We start from the raw sequence: 22,827 nt of genomic DNA, 5'->3' as shown, positions 1-22,827 counted from the left end.
TACACAGGAGGCTGAGGTGGGAGAATTGTTTGAACCTGGGAGGCGAAGGTTGCAGTGAGCCAAGATTGTGCCACTACACTCCAGCCTGGGCAACAGAGCAAAAAAAAAAAAAAAAAAAAAGAAAAAAGAGGATGCAAAATAAATGTAATTACTGTATTTACAAATCTGTTAACGGGGATAGGAATGAGAAACTAGCAAGAAATACTCCAGAACATTAAAAGTAGTTATGTTAAGGTGATAAATTTGTAATTGCTTTCCTTTGCTATTTTTGGCAATGTGCTTATATTATTTCTAAAATATAAAATAATTTCATTTAAAAATAAACTAAAACATTTTTTCAAGGAATCAAAAGTAGTTGTGTTGGAAGTAACATAATCTGCCCAATGAGGCTGGGACCAGGACCTTATATCTGGGAGTTAAAAATGTAGCAAAATTATTTCCATCTCTAGTTCCCAGCCCTTAATCCATAAATCCCAACAACATCACATCAGTCATTGAACAACTTGAGCTACTGATCTACAGGAACTGTCAGGCTCCTTTTCAGCTCTCCTAGTGTCAAACCAAACCTGCTACTCTGAACTTCACCTCCCCTGGACTTTTCCATCACCTTGTTGTCCTTCCTTTCTTCTACAATTCTGCGGGCTTTTTTTTTCTTTTATCAATGACATCAGATCCTCAGAGATCAACCTAGTATGGCAGGAATGTCTGAGGCACTTTTGTGAGAGTCAGTTGTAATGTTTAACCTTGGTCCTGAGCGTGTTCTGGAAACAAAGCATGTTTAGACAATGACAACATCTCTTTTTCCAAACTTAAAAAGTATATATTCCAAACTGAAGTGCTTTTTCTTTCAACTTTATGTTAAAACAAGAGCCAAGCCTCATGGCCTGTTTTTCAGAATGTTCAAACATTTAAAATAAGAAATTGAATCCAGTTGGAAAAAAATTCCTTTGGAGAGAGTAATCTAGTTGATTCTGCAGCCAGGCTCAGTTTAGCTATAAATTTGAAAGCTAGTCCTGGAGTAAGTGAAATACTCTTAAGTAGTATACTTGAATTACCTTTGTAGGACATCTGGGCAAAAGTGTGAGATGTTGGAACCCTTGGCAGGATATTTCAGAGTGTGATTTGTGTAGTCTCTGTGGCTTCTGCTTCTTTCTCCCCTTGCTTCCAAACATCTGTCTCACCTACTTGTCCCTTTCCAGAACCAGGTTACTCCATCTTTTTTACATCTAAACCATCAGTGATGTCCAGGTCCCTTCTCATAATAATATGAGCCTGTCTACAGATTAACTTTGGGGGATATATATTTTGTAGTTTTATAGCATGTAATGTTATTAAACATATGTTTTTAAATTGATGACGCCTTAGAGAGGATTTTAAATTTAAAGCCAAATCCCATCTCTATAGCATTTCATAAGTTGCTCATATTGGTGTGACAGGTATTACTAAAAAATTTTGATGAAGTTTTCCATCCAAACCAGAGGACTCCTAAATGAAAATAACAGCAAAATCCCAACTTTTTTTGTGTGTGAGGGGGCAGGGCACAGGGTCTCGCTCTGTCACTAAGGCTATGTCACCCAGTGCAGTGGCATGATTTCGGCTCACTGCAGCACTGACCTCCCAGGCTCAAGCAATCCTCCCACCAGAGCCTTCCAAGTAGCTGGGACTATAGGCACGTGCCACCATGCCCAGCTAATTTTTGTATTTTTGGGAGTTTCACCATGTGGCCCAGGCTGGTCTCAAACTGGATCCAAGCGATCTGCCTGCCTCAGCCTACCAAAGTGCTGGGATTATAGGCATGAGCCACCGTGCCTTGCTAAGATCATAATTTCTATTGGTGCTACTTGAGGCAGATATTTTACTGTTCTGACCTTATTTGGAAACAGTTAAACAACTCACTTGAATTGTAGGCCCATTATGTGACAGGCTGGGTGAAAGAGAATATGGAAATGTCTGATTTTGTTACTCTATTTGTTATGAATTGAATGTTTGTCCTCCAAAAATTATTATGTTGAAACCCTAACTCCCACTGTGACAGTAATAGAAAGGGGGGCCTTTGGGAGTAAACAGATTTAGAAGAGATCATAAGGGTAGAGCTCCCATGATGGGATTACGACCATATAAGAAGAGAAAGACTAGAGCTCTCTCTCTCTGCCTTGTGAGAAGATAGCAAGAATGGAGGCATCTGCAAATAAGGAGGGACTTCCCAAGACACCAGTTGCAGGTACCTCTATCTTTGTCTCGATCTTGGACTTCCCAGCCTCTAGAACTGTGACAAATAAATGTTTGATGTTTAAGCCACAGTCTGTGGTAGTTTATTATAGTTGCCCAAAGTGACTAAGACGCTGTTCTTCCCTGAGGTAGTGTTTGAATAACCGGTACTTACTTTGGCTCTGTGTTCAGATTACTGACTCAGCGATGGAGATGTTATCGGCAAAATGCCATTACCTGCACATTTTGGATATCTCTGGTTGTGTCTTGCTTACTGACCAAATCCTTGAGGACCTTCAGATAGGCTGCAAACAACTTCGGGTCCTTAAGATGCAATACTGCACAAATATTTCCAAGTAAGTATGTACCTGACTATGACAAACTTTTGAGAACTACTTTCTGAGAAAACATAGTATATGGCTATAAGGTTCATAATACATAGCAGCTTTCAGTGTTAGGAAGTTTCATTTCATTTTATTTTTTGCCTAATTGAAGCTAACATTGTGAGTTGTTCTAAAATGGCCTTTGTGGTTTCCTGTCCCTTTTCCAGTAGGCCTTTTACTTTAAGCATCTTCTCTTCCTTGACTAAGCATGTGTCCAAAGCTTTAACTCTAGCTCTTCCTCTGCTCATTTCTCAAAATACAGTCCATTCAGTTAATCTCCCCTAGAGGATTAACAGAATCATCTGATTAAACCAGCTCACAAGTTTTTGCCTCTTGACTGAGGGCAAAAATGTGCAAGTATTTTAACTGACCTGATAAACTAACATATGAAATGCTTAAAATGAGAATCCTTGACCATTCCCTGACATAGAAGGTAAGGTTCTATTGGGCAGATGTGAAAAATTAATACTACGAATTAATATTATCAAAGTATAAAGTATACAATGTGGCTCAAGCATGTGGATTTCACAGAGGAACTTTCTTAATTAAGTAGTTATGGCATGAGTTGAACCATGAGCCCTGGTTTCTTGAGGCCTGAGGAAGAACATGGTTTCTTATCCAAGGAAGTGTGTGTTAAAATGAAATAGAAAAAAGAAAGAAACATTACTTGTAAAAATAGCCATTCCCACTGGGCCCAGGCCTGCAGGGGTAGGGCAGCCAGCTGGAGCTGGATCAGAGAGAAGAGGGTAGGTCCTTGAAAATTTTTGAGGAGGGGTGGAGACTCAACCCTTCCTGATAGGTCTGGAGATAACTCTGATATGAATACTACTAACCTCATTTAAAGGACATACAATGAAATAGGGTCCTAGGAGTCTCTGCCAAACTTGTTAGATTATTAACAGACAACTTTTGGCAAGATGACAGTGAATGAATAACGTGTTACTCAAAGGAGTTTAGCTTCTAATTTTTTGATTGTATTTTGCCAATCACTATTTATAAGAGGTAATATTATTCAATTTCTAGTAAGTAAGATTCTAGAATGAATGGAGACTTTCTGGCAAGGGGCTCTTTGAACCTAATCATGGTGTGATGCTATGGTTTGAATGTGTTCCCCCAAGTTCATGTGTTGAAAATTAATCCTCAATGCAACATTATTGAGAGGTGTGACCTTTCAGAGGTGATTAGGTGATGAGGGCTCTGCCCTCATGAATAGACTGATGCCGTTATCATGGAAGTGAGTTAGTTATCATGGGAGTGGGTTCCTGATAAAAGGATGAGCTAGGGCTTCTTCTCTCTTGCCATGGGATGATATTGGACTTCCCAACCTCTATAACTATGAGAAATCAATTTCTTTTCTTTATGGATTACCCAGTCTGTAGTAGTCTGTTATGGCAACACAAAATGGACCAAGACATATGGGACACTGAAGTATGATTAATACAGTGACTGGTCAAGAAGACCCAAGATATCCAGTAACATCCGAATCCTGCCTTAACTGCTCAGTCTTCTTGCTAGGTCCCTAGATTTAAAAAATATACATGCAAAAAAAATAAAACAAGGCATAGTAAGACTTGACTACTAGCTGAGCTTTGTTCCAAAACCCCAATGCAGAACTCTAATTAACCAGCCATAGCTGTGAAAAATTCCATTGTCTAAGCCATGAGAGCCGAAGGCTTATTTTGTCTTCTGCAATCAAACTTGGCTGTCCCTATGCACAAGAAGCAGGCAGAGACTTGGCCCTAATGCTTAGAAAGGGGCTGGTTTGGTGTGTGCACTTCATTGTCTAAAGAGGCCACACCACTACCTTTTAGTCTCCCTGAAAGCTCTACCCTTGCTTAGCTCTAGCAGGGAAGAGGCCTAGAATCCCTTGATTCCATCTTTGTCTAGCAATGGAGAAAGACAGTCCTCACTGCAGAGTGGCTTGGAAAGTCCCAGTGTTTGCACTAGTAAGGCTCCAGAAATATCTGTCTTTATGTCCAACATCTAGGATAGGGTGCTACTTGTCAGTTAGGGGGCTCCTGAAATACCCTGGCCTCAAATTTTTTGATTAGAGAAGTGGTAAGGGGGCCTAGTTGCATGCAGCTTTCTGCAATCAGCTCTGGGGGCTCTATGGAGCAGCTTCGTTTTGCATTTAGATCCTTCAGTAGAGTTGGAAATGCACAGTGTATGTAGACCCTTCAAAACTCAAGCCCTTGATGATCTCTAATCCCTTACCTATGCTCACTCTCTAATCAGGGCCAGTGTGGCTCCCTCAACTGCAGAGGCTTTGTCTTGTCTGGGTGAAACAGAACCTTTGGCAGATGGGATAAGAAAGATTTTTCTGGCTTGGGAAGAAGCTCAATGATTTTGAATCACAAAGCAATGCTCTCCACATGCTTGATTCCATTTTGAACATGAAAACAATGTATGATGCAGCCCTTAAGATCTAATTACAGCCATCAGAAGAGGCTGTTTTATACATAAATTCCCTCATACTCAATGGAATCTGAAACTACTGCGCCAGCTTTGCAAATCAAAGATGTCTGCTCAGCGCACCCTTTCTGAACCAGAGGAGTAGCAAACTTTTGGTCAATGAGCAAATTGGCTGTAGCCCTCTTGCAGGAGAGTTTCCTGCAGAAGATATGGCTGGCATTCTACCAACCCCAGAGGCTGAAGGGTTTCCAGGAAGTGACCCCAGAAGCACCGTGTGGATGCAAGATAAAGCCTCCTTTATTTCAAGGAGGAATAAGTAACAACTATGATCAGAAAACATGACAAGCTATTTGTATTGGCTGTGACAGCCAGCCATTCAACTTATGGCCCTCTGTGGGGAAAGACAACGAAGTAGAAGGAGTGAGAGAGAGGAAGAAAGACCCTCACAATGGCCCCCACAACCCAGGAGGGCCTGAACCACAGAGAACCTGAAGAATCACTAATTGTATAGTTAGCGAAAAGGCTAATCCAAGAACAGAAAACCAAATAATGCATGTTCTCCCTTATAAGTGGGAGCTAAACGATGAGAAAACATGGACACATGGATGGGAACAACATACACTGGGGCTTGTCAGAGGGTGGAGGGTGGGAGGAGGGAGAGAATCAGGAAGAATAACTAATGGATACTAGGCTTAATACCTGGGTGATAGAATGATCTGTGCAGCAAACCACCATGGCACACGTTTACCTATGTCACAAACCTGTACATCTCGTACATGTACTCCTGAACCTAAAATAAAAGTTGGAAATAAATTTTTTAAAAAAATAAAGGGAACTTTCTGATATATTTGTATCTGGAGCCCAAAACCTTCAATTCTAGAGAACTAGTAGAGAAAGTCTTAGTGGCCTTCAGAGCCCCAAATCACAGTATGAAATTCCTGGAAGGCCTTCTTTAGCGGTTGCTAGAAGCTTAAACTCGGACAGTCCCTACTGCTCAGGCATTCTAGGAGATCTGTGTTGCTAAAAAATAAAAGTCTTATCAGAGTTCTTCTCTCTAGCTCATGGAAAGGTTCAAGCCTTTCTGATGTGGAGCTGTTGACTTTTATTATCAGTATGAACAAATGTTATTTAACAATTATTATTTGCCACGTACTGTGCTAAATCTTATTTTACAGATATTATAGAATCCTCACAAATACACTTTATCATCAAAATGGATAAGGAAACTGGTTTAAACAGGTTAAATAATGTGCCCACAGCCACACAAATAAGGAGAGCCATACTTTGTACCTAGGTCTTAAATCATACTGTGCTGCTCTTTGCCTTTATATTACATTCTCAAGCTTTTAAAAATCTCTGACATTCAAGGGATGTGGTCAGTAAGGGTAGACACGTGCTCTGTTGTGCCCAATTTATGTCTGATGCACAATAAGAGAGGCTGTGGATTATGAGCAATCCTTGGTGGTGGCTCCAACATTCCCTTTTTTTGCCTACTCAAGAGATTCGAAGGAAATGTGAGCTAAGGCATACAATGTTACTACAGGGCTAACCCTGAATCCCTTTTAATTTATAAAAAACAAAAATCACTAACAAACTTCAGTGAAGTGTTATTATTAACCATCTAATGTGAAATGTTACAACTGTGACATATCATGTTTGAAAATCACTGTTCTATACTGATCCAAAGAAACCTCTCTCACCAGGTTAAATGAGTAATGATGACTAACCATTGCAGCAGATTGGTTCAATTCCCAAATCATTTCATACAGGGTCTCACAGTCACTTAGGCCAAAGCAGAATGGAATGCAGTCCAAGAATTCCATATGTGCTCTATGGAATTTAGAACACACAGTGGTTCCTAAGAATACATGTTCTTTTCAATATTTCCTAGCTCCCATGTGCTGATCATACTATAGCATCAAGCTATTAAGAGAGAAAGGGGAGGGGCAGGAGAGAGAGAGAGAGAGGTTTTTCCCAGAAATATAGTTTCTACATTTTTAACTTTCCTGATACCATTCAAAATACATGTGTAAGAGCTTCTGCACAGCAAAAGAAACAATCAACAGAGTAAACATAATGGGAGAAAAATATTTGCAAGTTATGCGTCCGACAAAGGTCTAATATCCAGAATCTAGAACTTAAATCAACAAGCAAAAACCAAATAACCCCATTAAAAAATGGGCAAAAACATGAACGGACACCTCTCAAAAAAGACATACAAGTGGCCAATAAACATATGAAAAAATGCTCAACATCATTAATCATCAGAGAAATGCAAAATTACCATCACAATGAAGTATCATCTTGCACCAATCAGAATGGCTATTATTAAAAAGTCAAAAAATAACATGCTGGTGAGGATGTGGAAAAAAAGGGAATGCTTTTACACTGTGATGGGAATGTAAATTAAGTCAGCCAAAATGGAAAGCAGTATAAAAACTTCTCAAAGAACTAAAATAGAATTACCATTTCATCCAGTAATCCCACTACTGGGTATCTACCCAAAGGAAAAGAAATAATTCTATCAAAAAGACACCTGCAGTTGTATGTTTATTGCAGTATCATTCACAATAGCAAAGTCATGGGATCAACCTAAGTGCCTGTCAGTGGTGGATAGGATAAAGAAAATGTGGTACATTCAGACCATGGGATGCTACACAGTCATAAAAAATAATGAAATCATGTCCTTTGCAGCAACATGGATGCAGCTGGAGGCCATTATCCTAAGTGAATTAACAGAGAAACAGAAAACCAAATACTGTATGTTCTCCCTTAAAAGTGGGAGCTGGCTGGGCGCGGTGGCTCACGCTTGTAATCCCAGCACTTTGGGAGGCCGAGGCGGGCGGATCACGAGGTCAGGAGATCGAGACCATCCTGGCTAACACGGTGAAACCCGTCTCTACTAAAAATACAAAAAATTAGCCGGGCATGATGGTGGGCGCCTGTAGTCCCAGCTACTCGGGAGGCTGAGGCAGGAGAATGGCGTGAACCCGGGAGGCGGAGCTTGCAGTGAGCCGAGATCGCGCCACTGCACTCCAGCCTGGGCGACAGAGCGAGACTCCATCTCAAAAAAAAAAAAAAAAAAGTGGGAGCTAACCACGTGGACGTAAAGATGGAAACAATAAACACGGGGAACTCCAAATGTGGGGAGGCAGGGAGGATGGCGAGGATTAACAAAGTACCTACTGGGCATTATGTTCACTATTTGGCTGATGGGTTCCATAGCAGCCCAAACCCCAGCATTATGTAATATACCCACGTAACAAACCTGCACATGTACACCCTGAATCTAATTTTTTTTTTAAGAAGGTGCATGTGTGCAAACACACAGCTACATAGGATGCTATGATAAAGAACTCAGAAAAACCTTCTGGCAGTCACTTGCCAATCTCTTCTCTTGGCAAGGTCCTGGGTCTTAGGATAGTCAGCCCGTGTGAGGATGCCAAAGGTGGTGAGGACAGCTAGTCATGGCTAAGGATTTTCTGAAGGGCAGGAAAGAAGTGGAATAGGGAATAGTCTATACTAGTATCCATAGCTCTCTAAAAATAATCCTGGATTTGCTCCAGGACAGATTCATATTTTGTTTTTCCCTAGGATCACCCTTGCTGTGAAAGCACTTCAGACTAAAACAGGCCCTAAAGACACACCAGGAGGAGGAAGCCTTAACCTCCCAGAACTTGAGTCTGGAAGGAGAGTGGGTCTGAGATCTGATCCTTTGCTCCCCTCCAGTCAGTAAGCATCACTTCCAATAGTCAGGGGACCCACTGATGTTTGGTTTCACTAAAGCTGTCTGTGGGTGGACTGGAGAGCAGAGCTAGGGTAAGGGGGACAGGGATTAAGGAATGAGTACATTAAAGAAATGCATATACCAGTGGGCACTTCACCCATGGCTGGGGTTCACCATGCAGCTCATTTCGATTCTGTCCCATTACACTGCATTAAATGAGTAGTCTCCCTGTTCACTCACTGTTTTCCTTATCTTATGTTAAGGACTCAGCATTCTCACTTTCCTTTTTCTTGTTATTTTCTCAAATCCCTACTACTTGCTAATTGTTTTATATCACAATTATCATCTAATTTACCCTGGCTTGTCGCTGACTGAGCAACCATAGGACTCAATATTTACACTTTCCCAGGCTTATCATTAGTAGTACTTATCCTCTTACCAGTTATCTAGAACCGTCAAAACTGTTGCTCTTCTGACGTTAAAGGGTAAGATGTAACTTGGTGAATTAGGATTTGCAAATCTTTTACTCCCTAAAACAAGCATTTCCTTTTCCTATAGGTCAAGATCATTGTTGCCTCTAACTGTGCTACTCTTGTACTACAGTCAACATCAGTGGCATTGAATGATTATGAACAACTGTGAACTGCAGTGTGTGTCCAGAACTCTGGTGTTTGAGAGGCAGGGGGCAGGAGGGTGTTGGAAATAGGAATGGAAGAATGCCCTTCTAGACCAGCAAACCAGCAGAAGCCAAGAGGGTTAAAGGACTTCCCTTCTTGGTGTAAGCTGCTGAAATCTCTCGTTTGAGCTATTCATGATGAGTTTCAGGGAGATGCAAAGAAATGTAATAAACTCTTAAGTAACTTACTACCTTCTTAAACAAAAGGAAAATAACAAAGTTTAAAATGATAAATAATTAATGCCCTGAAGCTATGTAATAGAAAGAAATTAATTCTATGATCAACTTCCTGTAGATGTTTAGAGGAGGAGAAGACTGGGTTTGAGCCATTTCCAAGGAGGCTCGATTGGTTTGGAGTTTTGAAAAATGGATAATGTTTAGACTGATAGGATGGGTGAAGGGTAACAATGGAGCCTTGCTGTTTAGGACACTGTTTACCCCCATGAAACTGATGGTGCTAATGTTATATGCCTCAACATTTGGTATTATATTTCAGTAAGTCTTAGGGGGAAAAATGTTCAGAAAATGTATTGAAAGATATGATAATCTCACCTTTATAGAAGTGAAAAGGGAGAAATATCATTAGGAGAATAATATGGGAAAAGCAAAAGATATAAACCCACTACTTTTGCATAGTAATGTTCTACTTTGAGGATATATAAAGATTATATAAGAGGTTTAAAATGCAGGCTAGCACCTTAAAAAAAGATAAAAAAATTAACAGAATGCAAAACATTATCTTTGACAATAAACTTACCATTTTCAAAACTGAGAATAAATATTTCTCTGAAGAGAATAAACTTGTTTGCCAAGTTTTAGTCCATAGGGATTGGTGGCTCCAAACTAGGAATTAGTATATGATAATTGCTTTTACTCAATTTGTTCTTTAAGTTTGTAGAAGTTTTGTGTGAGAGCAAATAATAAGGTAAAAAGCAATGTGCTTAGAGGCAGAATTAGCAATGCTTTGGTTATCTCCCTGTTGAGTTTGGTTACAATTATTTTAATACATCTAAAGTTTGATTTAACTGAAACAGCATTTTAAACTGGTATCTCTATGTTGTTGTTTTTTTTTTCTTCCTATTTCATTTCCTTACCTGAACTCATATGGCCATTCAGCACAAACTTAACTCAAAGTGTATGTTAATGCCAGCTCCCTATCAATGACTCAGTTTCCAGACTTTTGCAATTAATAACTCAATGTAGCATACAGCAAGAGTGGGGAAGGTAGTGCCTTCATGGGTAAACATCATAGTTAGTCATTTCTAATCCTACAAAGTGGTCAATTACTCAGCTCCTTTTTAGTACTAATCTCGTGATTCAAACCAACTTTCTAGGAAAGGAAATTCTTCCTTCTGTCCTCAAAATGGCTTTGTTTTCAAGTTAGACATACTTTTTTTTCCTGATGCATTCTTTACTTTCTTGTTTCCTGCTAAGAAAGACTATAACAGTATTTTTTAATCATTTTGGTCATGGACACCTTTAAGTCACAAACCTTCTCATAAAAATGTGTATTATAGACAAAACTGCATGAACTTTTGGGGAGTTTATGGACCTCCCTGAAGTTCATCCATGTAGTCAAAAGGGATCTGTGAACTCTGGGTTAAGAGCTCCTGGCCTGGTGCATGGTCAGCCTTCACAGGTAGGCTGGTTAGGTTACTCCCTCATCAGAGAAACTAGAAATACCAAGGAAGGGGCTTACTTAAAGCAGTATAAATAAATAGAGGCCTCAGTGTTTCTCTTGCATGGCCATGTGTAGTTTCCTTACCCATTCACTGTATCTGTTAATTTCTGAACTGGCTGAATCAGAGCTGCTGAGGCTTTGGGACCCTGTTTATTTGTACACTTACCCGTATCCTCATTCTGAGCAAGGCAAGAGAGGTCTCATGTGAATTCAAATTGTGACAGTGAATTCTCTAACTCCAAATTTGGTTGAGTTTAAGAATTTTGCACTAGGGATTACTTCTGCTAATGCTAAGCACTGTTATTACAGGAAGGCAGCTCAAAGAATGTCATCTAAAGTTCAGCAGCAGGAATACAACTCTAATGACCCTCCACGTTGGTTTGGCTATGATAGGGAAGGAAACCCTGTTACAGAGCTTGACAACATAACATCATCTAAAGGAGCCTTAGAATTAACAGTGGAAAAGTCAACATACAACAGTGAAGACCAAGCAGCGTGACCTTCAGCCTCAAGCAGGAAGAACAAAAAATCAAGAACTTGGCAAGCTTCCTCCATTTGTTGCAAGTATGTTTACTAGCTGAATCTCAATAACAATGTAAACAAGCAACAAACCATCTTCTGATTCTTATTCCAACTACAAATATTTCCAAACACATCAGTAGTTCTTCTGTCTAAATAATCATGATTTAAAAAAGAAGCCAGGCCAGGAGCGGTGGCTCACACCTGTAATCTTAGCACTTTGGGAGGCCGAGGCGGTGGATCATAGGTCAGGAGTTCAAGACCAGCCTGGCCAACATGGTGAAACCCCATCTCTACTAAAAATACAAAAATTAGCCGGGTGTGGTGGCGGGCACCTGTAATCCCAGCTACTCAGGAGGCTGAGGCAGGGGACTCGCTTGAACCTGAGAGGCGGAGGTTGCAGTGAGCCTAGATCATGCCACTGCACTCCAGCCTCCACGACAGAGCAAGACTCCGTCTCAAAAAAAAAAAAAAAGAAGCCAAATCAAGTACTGACTACACAAAATTTCTGCCTAAATTAAATCAAACCAATAGTTTTGATGAGATTATAAAATCTACAGTTATATGAAACAACCCTGAGAGATGAGACTTTTTTGACAAGAAATTAAGTAATTTTTCTTTAGAAAGGAAAGAGAAAGCAGAGATGGCCATATGTCAAACTAGGAGTTTGAGCCAGGGCAATAACTTTAAGGATCTGTGACGCTTTTTAAGGCTTTATAAAGAATACAGACGTATATTAATATTTTCAAAGGAAATGTGGCTTTCCTGTGGTTTCCAGACATTTAACAACAAAAAAGAACTAAATGCCGCCAATTAACTCTGAACTTTTCTCAACATTTAACTTAGGGGCAAATTAAATAGAAACAAGAACTATCTGAATAGGAAGAATGTCCCTGCAATGTCTCAGATAGATATCTCTTTAATCAAATTTGCACAGTGGAGGAATTCTTAAACTATGCTATGCCAAAAAAAGATGCTCCCTCAATTTTATGCTAGGAAGTATGGGTTATTAATTGCGTATCTACATATTAGTTTTTAATAAGCTTTAATCCGTGGGTTTTAGTATATGTGCTGTCGAAGCGAAGCGAGCACATCTGTGGGTTTTTACTGTTATTTGATATTATGTAACACTGATGTTGACACAGTCCAAGAGAAAGCACAACTCTGTTCTGACTGCTGCAAACAAGCTGGGTCAGCAATATCAGATCAGCCTTTTAACCTTTCTATTTCCTCAATTACTTATCTCTCACGTGGAGTTAATTCTCTTTTTGTATCCCACAAGTTTCAAATAAGGATTAAAAACTTAAGATAAAGCATCGTTATTTTGAAAAGTTTTAAAAAGATTGCACAAAGTATTATCATAGGCTACCTTGTATTAGCTAAATGCTTTTAGTAATTCTCCCCCACTGAGGTTGACTTGCAAAGTTTTTGAAATAAGGTAATATTACTTAGCTGTGGAAAGGTTCCTAAGAGTGGGCACACAGGCAACAGCATCATTTGAGTGGGAAGTTTTAGAACAATAGCCAAGAGACATAAGATGACATAAGAGTATGATTTTAACCTAAATTTGGAAATTTCTGGCAGCCGCATTAAAGATGTTTTCAAAAATCTGATCCCTAAGTGCTTCATGCACACAACTGTTGGAACTTATAAAAGAGGCAGCTGCTTTCTAAAGGAATGACACCTGCACTGGGAAGACCCCAGTAAGAAACACACCCTGTTATGTTCTCCAGAAACCTAGCAAGTTGCTTTACATTCAGAGCTTGCTCCAAAGCTCTTTGAGTAACATCTTCTCTTAAACAAGAACAGAAGACACATTCATTCATTCTGGGGAGACAAATTTTACAGTTACATAAATGAAGAAAAGGAGTAGAAAAAGTGAGCTATGAAAGAAGACCAAGAAGTTAGGTATACAGGTAGAAAAATCTTTTAAGTTTTCAGTGCAAACTACTCAAAATATCAAAGATATTAGTTAGGTCTTTAGCCCTTAAGCATTTCATATTCATAGGTCTGTGTCCAAGAGAGTAAAATATGGCAGCTTTTTCTTTTTGTCTGGGACTTAACAATGTGATCCAAATATTTACAATTCCATTAATAGCTTTAAATATAGTTGACTGCTGTTATGCTTATGACTTTTCTGGCTGTGGTTGGCTAATTTATTTTTAGTCATGAAAATGTTTATATAATTGCATGAGGGTGAAAAAAGATTATCAAAATTGCCTCACTGCCACACAGTTTCCTCTACTTAATATAACACACCACAACCATACCAAATATACCAATGTGTGAGTATCTTTCAGACTTGTATACATTCTGATTTCATGAAGGGTGAACCAAAAGGAGACTCTGAGATATCCTACAAAGCTGACTTTTGTTTCATAAATAAGAAGTTAAAAACAGAACTCTAAAGAAATGGAACATTAATGAAAAGGAGGCTGGGCACAGTGGTTCATGCCTATAATCGCAGCACTTTGGGAGGCCAAGGCAGAAGGACAACTGGAGGCCAGGAGTTTGAGACCTGATGAACATAGTAAGACCCATCTCTATAAAAAATTAAAAAATTAGAGCATGCATGGTGGCGCCTGCCTGTAATCCCAGCAACTCAGGAGGCTGAGGCAGGAGGATGCCTGAGGCCAGGAGTTTAAGGCTTCAGTGAGCTATGATCATGCCACTGTACTCCAGCCTGGGCAACAGAGTGAGGCCTCGTCTGAAAAAAAGAAAAAGATCATCATAAATAGTAATATTTGGAAAGGTTTATTAAAAATTAGTGTTTAAGAATGGACTTCTCCTGGCCCGGTGCAGTGGCTCACACCTGTAATCTCAGAACTTTGGGAGGCTGAGGCAGGCAGATCACATGAGGCCAGGAGTTCAAGACCAGCCTGGCCAACATGGTGAAACCCATCTCTAGTAAAAATACAAAAATTAGCTGGGCATGGTGGCGTGCACCTGTAATGCTAGCTACTCTGGTGGCTGAGGCATGGGAATCGCTTGAACCTCAGAGGCAGAGGTTGCAGTGAGCCAAGATTGTGCCACTGCACTCCAGCCTGAGTGGCAGAGCAAGACCCTGTCTCAAAAAAAAAAATCTTAATCATAAAAAATATAATCCAAGCAATTTAGGCCATTCTTGTTTGGCTATAAAGGAATACCTGAGGCTGGGCGATTTATAAAGAAAAGAGGTTTAATTGACTCACAAGGTTTAATTGGTTCTGCAGGCTGTGCAAGCATCGCACGGGCATCTGCTTGGCTTCTAGGGAGGCCTTAGGGAGCTTTTACTCATGGCAGAAGGCAAAGTGGGAGCAGGCACATCACATGGCAACAGCAGGAGCAAGAGAGAGAGGGGGAAGATACCCCCACTTTTAAAAGGTCGGATCTTGCAATAACTCACTATCATGAGGACAGAACCAAGAAGGTGGTGGTAACAATTAATGAGAAATCTGCCCACATGATCCAATCAGGCCCCACCTCCAACACTGGGGATTACATTTCATCATGAGATTTTGGGGGACAGATATACAAACTACATCACCAAGAGATAGGTCTGGTCTTATAGTATAGTTATAGTATTATATAACTTGTTTATTTTAATTAATTTTTTGGAGAATTTAATTAATTTTTTTGAGAATTAATTTTCTGTTGCCCAGGCTGGAGTGCAGTGGTGTGATCTCGGCTCACTGCAACCTCTGCCTCCCAGGTTCAAGCGATTCTCCTGCCTCAGCCTCCCAAATAGCTGGGATTACAGGGATGAGCCACTATACCCAGCTAATTTTTTGTGTGTGTGTTTCTTGTAGAGATGAGGTTTTACCATGTTAGCCAGGCTGGTCTCGAACTCCTGATCTCAAGTGATCCATCCACCTTGGCCTCCCAAACTGCTGGGATTACAGTCATGAGCCACTTTGCCTGGCCAGTATTATATAATTTAAATGTTCCAGGAATAGACGTTTGAAAGAAATGGAATTCATAAAATATCTTTATACAGTATACCTTTATAAAAATCTATCTTCATACATCAGGCTATAAAATAGCTGTTTCTTTCTTCCTAATTAGCTATATCTTAAATTACACAAAAGACATTAAGAATCAGTAGCAACTGCTTCACATATGTGCTTTTTATTTACAGCTTAAATTTACATTGATGCCATAAAAGGTACTAAGTAGAAAACCTGTCATGTGAGAGCTACATTATAAAGAATTCTAAGCTAATTGTCCCCGCATGATGGCTGCCTTTGTATAATCTCCTTCCCTTGAGTGGGAGTGAAAACTGAATGTGATGGGCCATCACTCCTATGAATGTTACATTATATGGCAAAACAAAGGTTATCCTGGGTGGGCCTGACCTAGTCAAGTGAGCCCTTTAAAAGTATATATTCTTCCAGCTGGCTGCAGAAGAAGTCAGATATTCAAAGCATGAGAAGAACTCAGTGCATCACTGCTGGCTTGAAGATGGAGGGGCAACATGAGAATGCATGTGGGTGGCCTCTAGAAGCTTAGAGTGATTGCTGGCTGACAGGCAGCAAGAAAATGGAGACCTCAGTCATCCAGTCACAAGGAACTGGATTTTTCCAATAATCTGAATGAAGTTGGAAGTAGATTTCTTCCCAGAGATTCCAGATGAGAACTCAGCCTGGCCAAAATCTTGATTCTAGCCTTGTGATTCCCTGAGCAGAGAACCTAGACATACTGGGCTCTTGGCCTATGCAACTGTGAGCTGTAAATGAGTATTATTTTATGCTGCTAAATTTGTGGTAATTTTTTACAGAGCAGTAGAAAATGAATACAATAGCAAAGTATAAATTTTGAAAAAGCCTCCCAAAACAGTTCACCAGTATTCATTCTCAATTTGTTGTTTTCAACCTTTATATGAATGGTGGGATTTACATTTTTGTAGTCACAGATCTGCAAATCATTGCTAAAAATCATAAATACAACTCAAATCAGTCTTAGTCCTGCAGTTTCAGGGACTGAAACCAGCTTTGCCTTCTAAAACTTACAGTGCCTTTTGGGGCATCAGCCTTAATCCATTTTTCTTGTTTGCTTGCTTGATTCATGAGTCCTAAAATACAAAATTGCATAAAATTATATCAAGGGCATTAATTGACCACATAGATCCTAGCAACACATCTCTAAAACTGAAAAACACCTTAGAACATCAAGAATCTTGGTAAAAATAGTCTGAACTGGAAAGGAGTTGCAAAGAGGTTATGTGGGCTTGCTCCTCTCCATTCATTTTCTCAGAACAACCCTGAGAGGGAGGCTACTCTGTGTTTTGTTTTGTTTGAGACAGTGTCGCTCTGTTGCCCAGGCTGGAGTACAGTGGCACAATCTCGGCTCACTGCAGCCTCCGCCTCCTGGGTTCAAGCGATTCTCCGGCCTCAGACTCCTGAGTAGCTGGGACTACAGGCACGCACCACCATGCCTGGCTAATTTTTTTGTATTTTCGGTAGAGATGAGGTTTCACCATGTTGGCCAGGCTGGTCTTGAACTCCACACCTCAAGTGATCCACCCACCTTGGCCTCCCAAAGTGCTGGGATTACAGGCATGAGCCACCAAGCCCGACCTCTGTTTTTTATTTGTACAGGGTGAGTATCCCTTATCTAAAATGCTTGGGACCAGAATTGTTTCAAATTTCAGATTTTTTTTTTTTTTTTTTTTTTGGAATATTGGAGAAGACATACTAGTTGAGCATTCCTAATCTGAAGATCTGATATCCAAATTACTCCAATGAGCATTTCCTTGTTTCATATTTTGGAGCATTTCAGATTTTGGATTTGGAATGCTCAACATATATTATTTTTAAATGCAGTCTTTAAAAAGAGTTTTACTGGAGTATAACTGACAAGATAAACTACATGTACTTAAAGTATACAATGTAGTAAGTTTTGACATAGGTAAAAATCTGTGAACCATATTTCCTTAATCAAGATAGTGAACATATTCATCATTCCCCAAAATTTCTTTGTATTCAAGTGCAGTCTTTCCCTCATGCCCCTCCCTTCCTGTCACCCTCCGACCCCCACCCCCTTCAATCACTGATCAGCTTTGTGGCACTATGGATTAGTTGCTTTTTCTAAAATCTTATATAAATGGTATAAATGGAAGTGTACAGTTATGTACTCTTTTTAAAAAAATCTGTCTTCTTTCATTCAGCATAATTATTTTGAGGTTCATCCACAGTGGACCATGTATATAGGTAGTTTCCTCAATGCTTGCTCATTAGGACTTTGCTGACTGTTCATGGCACCCTCCGCAATCCCCTCTGTGCAGCTTGCTCCCCTCTGGAACTCTTTCTTATGAACTCTGGGCAGCCCTGTCTCCCCAGAAGCTCCGCTCAGAAGCTCAGTCTCCTCTACTCAGGGAGTCTGCTGGGCTCTGCCTGTGCGACCTCTCCCTGCCCTGCAGCCTGGAAACTCTTTCAAGGTCATAGGCTGTGGCAATCACAAAGCTCCCCTCGTTTGTTTCTCAGATCTATTCTTCTAGTTCTACGTTTTCTTTACAAATCAAGATTATAAAGGTGTTGTATCTCCTCTGGGGTTCCACTGCAGTTCTGGATTTAACAAACCAGTCAAATTGAGACAGAACAGGGACCGCTTGTAGGGGCCTGTGGACTCTTCTCAAGCACAAAAATTAAAAAAAAAACAAAAAAAAACGTGGGTTCATTAAAAAATTCCAGGCACCTACCTAAGTAGCCTTAAAAAGCAAATGAGCAGGCAGGCGAGGTGGCTCAGGCCTGTAATCCCAGAACTTTGGGAGACCAAGATGGGCGGGTCACCTGAGGTCAGGAGTTTGAGACCAGACTGGCCAACATGTTGAAACCCCGTCTCTACTAAAAATACAAAAATTAGCCAAGTGTGGTGCCAGACGCCTGTAATCCCAGCTACTTGGGAGGCTGAGGTAGGAGAATTGCTTGAACCGGGGGAGGGGGAGGCTGCAGTAAGCCGAGATCATGCCATTGCACTCCAGCCTAGGCAACAAGGATGAAACTATGTCTCAGGGAAAAAAAAAAAAAAAAAGCAAATGAGCAACTTAATAAACAACAACAACAACAAAATAACAGCTTAAGACAATAGCCAAAAAGGTTAAAATAGATGTTTTGTTTTCTATAAGAACCAAAGACAAAATCTGAACATATGTCTCTGAGTTGTTTCTCAAAAACCTGGACCCCCACACCAAACAGATCTGCTGGCACATGGACTTCAGATAAGGGGAAGCTCAAGACTAAACTCTGACCATTGTACATTTCTCAGGGGCCTGGAGGAGGTCACACCCACGAGCCAGAACTAACATTCTTTTCTGCAGATCCCAAATTTTTAGATAAAGCTTCACTTCCTTAACCAATCAGAAATCAAAAAATCTTTAAATCCACCTATAACCTGCAGCCCCCCTGCTTCTAGATGTCTTGCCTTTTTAGGTCAGACCAATATGTAGCCCCCATGTATCAATTTATGACTTTGCCTATAACCTCTGCCTCCCCACCTTTATTTTATTTTATTTATTTTTAAAATTTTTCCATAGGTTATGGAGGTACAGGTGGTGTTTGGTTGCATGAGTAAGTTCTTTAGTTGTGCTTTGTGAGATTTTGGTGCACCCATCACTTGAGCAGTATACACTGCATCCCATTTATAGTCTTTTATCCCTCACCCCCCTCCCAACATTCCCCCCAAGTCCCCAAAGTCCATTGTATCACTGTTACGCCTTTGCGTCCTCATAGCTTAGCTCCCACTTATCAGTGAGAGCCTATGATGTTTAGTTTTCCATTCCTGAGTTACTTCACTTAGAATAATAGTCTCCAATCTCATTCAGGTCACTGTGAATGCTGTTAATTCATTCCTTTTTATGGCCGAGCAGTATTCCATCATATATATATATTCCACAGTTTCTTTATCCACTTGTTGATTGATGGGTATTTGGGTTGGTTCCTTGATTTTGCAATTGCAAATTGTGCTGCTATAAGCATCCCTGTGCAAGTATCTTTTTTGTACAATGACTTCTTTTCCTCTGGGTAGATACCCAGTAGTGGGACTGCTGGATCAGATGGTAGTTCTACTTTTAGTTCTTTAAGGAATCTCTACACTGTTTTCCATGGTGGTTGTACTAGTTTACATTCTCACCAGCAGTGTAGAAGTCTAACCTGATCACCACATCCACACTAACATCTACTGTTTTTTGATTTTTTGGTTATGGCCATTCTTGCAGGAGTAAGGTGGTATCATATTGTGGTTTTGATTTGCATTTCCCTGATCATTAGTGATGTTGAGCATTTTTTCATATGTTCATTGGCTATTTGTATATCTTCTTATGAGAATTGTCTATTCATGTCCTTAGCCCACTTTTTGATGGGATTGTTTTTTTCTTACTGATTTGTTTGAGGTCGTCATAGATTCTGGATATTAGTCCTTTGTCAGATGTATAGATTGTGAAGATTTTCTCCCACTCTGTGGGTTGTCTGTTTACTCTGCTGACTGATCCTTTTGCTGTGCAAAAGCTCTTTAGTTTAATTAAGTCCCAGCTATTTATCTTTGTTTTTATTGCATTTGCTTTTGGGTTCTTGGTCATGAAATCCTTGCCTAAGCCAATGTCTAGAAGGGTTTTTCTAATGTTATCTTCTAGAATTTTTAGTTTCAGGTCTTAGATTTAAGTCTTTAATCCATCTTGAGTTGATTTTTGTATAACGTGAGAGATGAGGATCCAGTTTCATTCTCCTACATGTGGCTAGCCAATTATCCCAGCACTATTTGTTGAAAAGGGTGTCCTTTCCCCACTTTATGTTTTTGTTTGCTTTCTTGAAGATCAGTTGGCTGTAAGTGTTTGGGTTTATTTCTGGGTTCTCTATTCTGTTCCATTGGTCTATGTGCCTATTATTATACCAGTACCATGCTGTTTTGGTGACTATGGCCTTAAAGTATAGTTTGAAGTCAGGTAATATGATGCCTCCAGATTTGTTCTTTTTGCTTAGTCTTGCTTTGGCTATGGGACTCTTTTTTGGTTCCATGTGAATTTTAGAATGGTTTTCTCTAACTGTGAAGAATGATGGTGGTTTTTTGATGGGGATTGTATTGAATTTGTAGATTGCTTTTGGCAGTATGGTCATTTTCACAATATTGATTCTACCCATCCATGAGCATGGGATGTGTTTCCATTTGTTTGTGTCATCTGTGATTTCTTTCAGCAGTGTTTTGTAGTTTTCCTTGTAGAGGTATTTCACCTCCTTGGCTAGGTATATTCCTAAGTACTTCATTTTTTTTGCAGCTATTGTAAAAGGGGTTGAGTTCTTGATTTGATTCTCTGCTTGGTTGCTGTTGGTGTTTAGAAGAGCTACTGATTTGTGTACATTAATTTTGTATCTGGAAACTTTGCTGAATTCTTTTATCAGTTCTAGGAGCTTTCTAGAGGAGTCTTTAGGGTTTTTGAGGTAAACAATCATATCATCAGCAAACAGTCACAGTATGACTTCCTCTTTACCAATTTGGATACCCTTTCTTTCCTTCTCTTGTCTGACTGCTCTGTCTAGGACTTCCAGTACTGTGTTGAAGAGGAGTGGTGAGAGAGGGCATCCTTGTCTTATTTCATTTCTCAGAGGGAATGCTTTCAACTTTTCCCCATTCAGTATTATGTTAGCTGTGGGTTTGTCATAGATGGCTTTTATTACATTGAGGTATGTCCCTTGTATGCCAATTTTGCTGAGAGTTTTAATCATAAAGAGATGCTAGATTTTGTCTAATGCTTTTTCTGCATCTATTGAGATGATCGTGTGATTTTTGTTTTTAATTCTGTTTATGTGGTGTATCACATTTATTGACTTGCATATGTTAAACCATCCCTCCATCCCTGGTATGAAACCCACTTGATCATGGTGGATTGTCTTTTTGATATGTCGTTGGATTCAGTTAGCTAGTATTTTGTTAAGAATTTTAGCATCTGTGTTCATCAGGGATTATCAGTCTATAGTTTTCTTTTTTGGTTGTATCCTTTCCTGGTTTTGGTATTAGGGTGATGCTGGCTTCATAGAATGAATTAGGGAGCATTCCTTCTTTCTCTGTCTTGTGGAATAGTGTCAATAGGATTGGTACCAATTCTTCTTTGAATGTCTGGTAGAATTCTGCTATGAATCAGTCTGGTCCTGGACTTTTTTGGTTGGTAATTTTTAATTACCACTTCAATCTCCTGCTTGTTATTGATCTGTTCAGGGTATCTAATTCTTCCTGATTTAAGCTAGGAAGTTTGTATCTTTCCAGGAATTTATCCATCTCTTCTAGGTTTTCTAGTTTATATGCGTAAAGGTGTTCATAGCCTTGAATGATCTTTTTTATTTCTGCTCCCATTTTGTTTCTTATTGAGGTTATTTGAATTTTCTCTCTTTTTTTCTTGGTTAATCTTACTAATGGTCTATCAATTTTATTTATCTTTTCAAGGAACCAGCATTTTGTTTTTATCTTCTGTATTTTTTTGTTTGTTTCAATTTCATTTAGTTCTTCTCTGATCTTGGTTATTTCCTTTCTTCTACTGGGTTTGGGTTTGGTTTGTTCTTGTTTCTTTAGTTCCTTGATGTGTGATCTTAGAATGTCAGTTTGTGCTCTTTCAGTCTTTTTGATGTAGGCATTTAGGGCTGTGAACTTTCCTCTTAGGAGGAAAGGTGGCCTTAGGTGGCCTTTGCTGTATCCCAGAAGTTTTGATAGATTGTGTCACTATTGTCCTCCAGTTCAAAGAATTTTTAAATTTCCATCTTGATTTTGTTTTTGACCCAGTGATCATTCAGGTGCAGATTATTTAATTTCCAGGTATTTGCATGGTTTTGAAGGTTCCTTTTGGAGTTGATTTCCAGTTTTATTCCACTGTGGTCTGATAGAGTGCTTGATAGAATTTCAACTTTCTTAAATTTATTGAGGATCATTTTGTGGCCTATCATATGGTCTATCTTGGAGAAGGTTCCATGTGCTGTTGAATAGAATGTGTATTCTGCAGTTGTTGGACGGAATGTTCTGTATGTATCTGTTAAGTCCATTTGTTCCAAGGTATAGTTTAAAACCATTTTTTCTTCATTGACTTTCAGTCTTGATGACCTGTCCAGTGCTGTCAGTGGAGTAATGAAGTCCTTCACTACTATTGTGTTGCTGTCTGTCTCATTTCTTAGGTCTATTAGTAACTGTTTTATAAATTTGGGAGCTCCAGTGTTGGGTGAATAAATGTTTAGGATTGTGATATTTTCCTGTTGGACAAGGTCTTTTA

At 39.6% G+C, this 22,827-nt stretch overlaps 2 protein-coding genes across 14 annotated transcripts in view; one reads left to right on the top strand and one right to left on the bottom strand.

Moving 5' to 3' along the window:
- FBXL13 (F-box and leucine rich repeat protein 13) overlaps window positions 1-22,827 on the top strand; it is a 304,728-nt gene that overhangs the window by 269,503 nt on the left and 12,398 nt on the right. For 8 of the 12 annotated variants that reach the window (XR_009209023.1, XR_009209022.1, XR_009209020.1 and 5 more), the window contains 2 exons: window positions 2,401-2,564; window positions 11,397-11,651. Coding sequence is in view for 2 of the 12 variants with exons in the window: in XM_058425444.1 (XP_058281427.1) it covers window positions 2,401-2,564; window positions 11,397-11,586 (354 nt within the window). In the remaining 10 variants the exon portion in view is untranslated. Of the gene's footprint in view, window positions 1-2,400; window positions 2,565-9,288; window positions 9,509-11,396; window positions 11,699-17,047; window positions 17,163-22,827 lie in introns of those variants that run through there. The other 4 variants (XR_009209018.1, XR_009209021.1, XM_058425444.1 and 1 more) reach the window with 4 other exon arrangements.
- The window catches only part of FAM185A (family with sequence similarity 185 member A), a 60,125-nt gene continuing 53,001 nt past the window's right edge, over window positions 15,704-22,827 (bottom strand). For both annotated transcript variants that reach the window (XM_032761266.2, XM_032761267.2), the window contains one exon: window positions 15,704-16,656. In XM_032761266.2, coding sequence (XP_032617157.1) covers window positions 16,544-16,656 — 113 coding nt within the window. In that variant the 3' untranslated portion in view covers window positions 15,704-16,543. The remainder of the gene's footprint in view (window positions 16,657-22,827) is intronic.

Source organism: Hylobates moloch, unplaced genomic scaffold (assembly GCF_009828535.3).
Source record: "Hylobates moloch isolate HMO894 unplaced genomic scaffold, HMol_V3 SCAFFOLD_1, whole genome shotgun sequence".
NCBI lineage: Eukaryota > Metazoa > Chordata > Mammalia > Primates > Hylobatidae > Hylobates > Hylobates moloch.
This window is presented reverse-complemented; position numbering and strand designations above follow the sequence as displayed.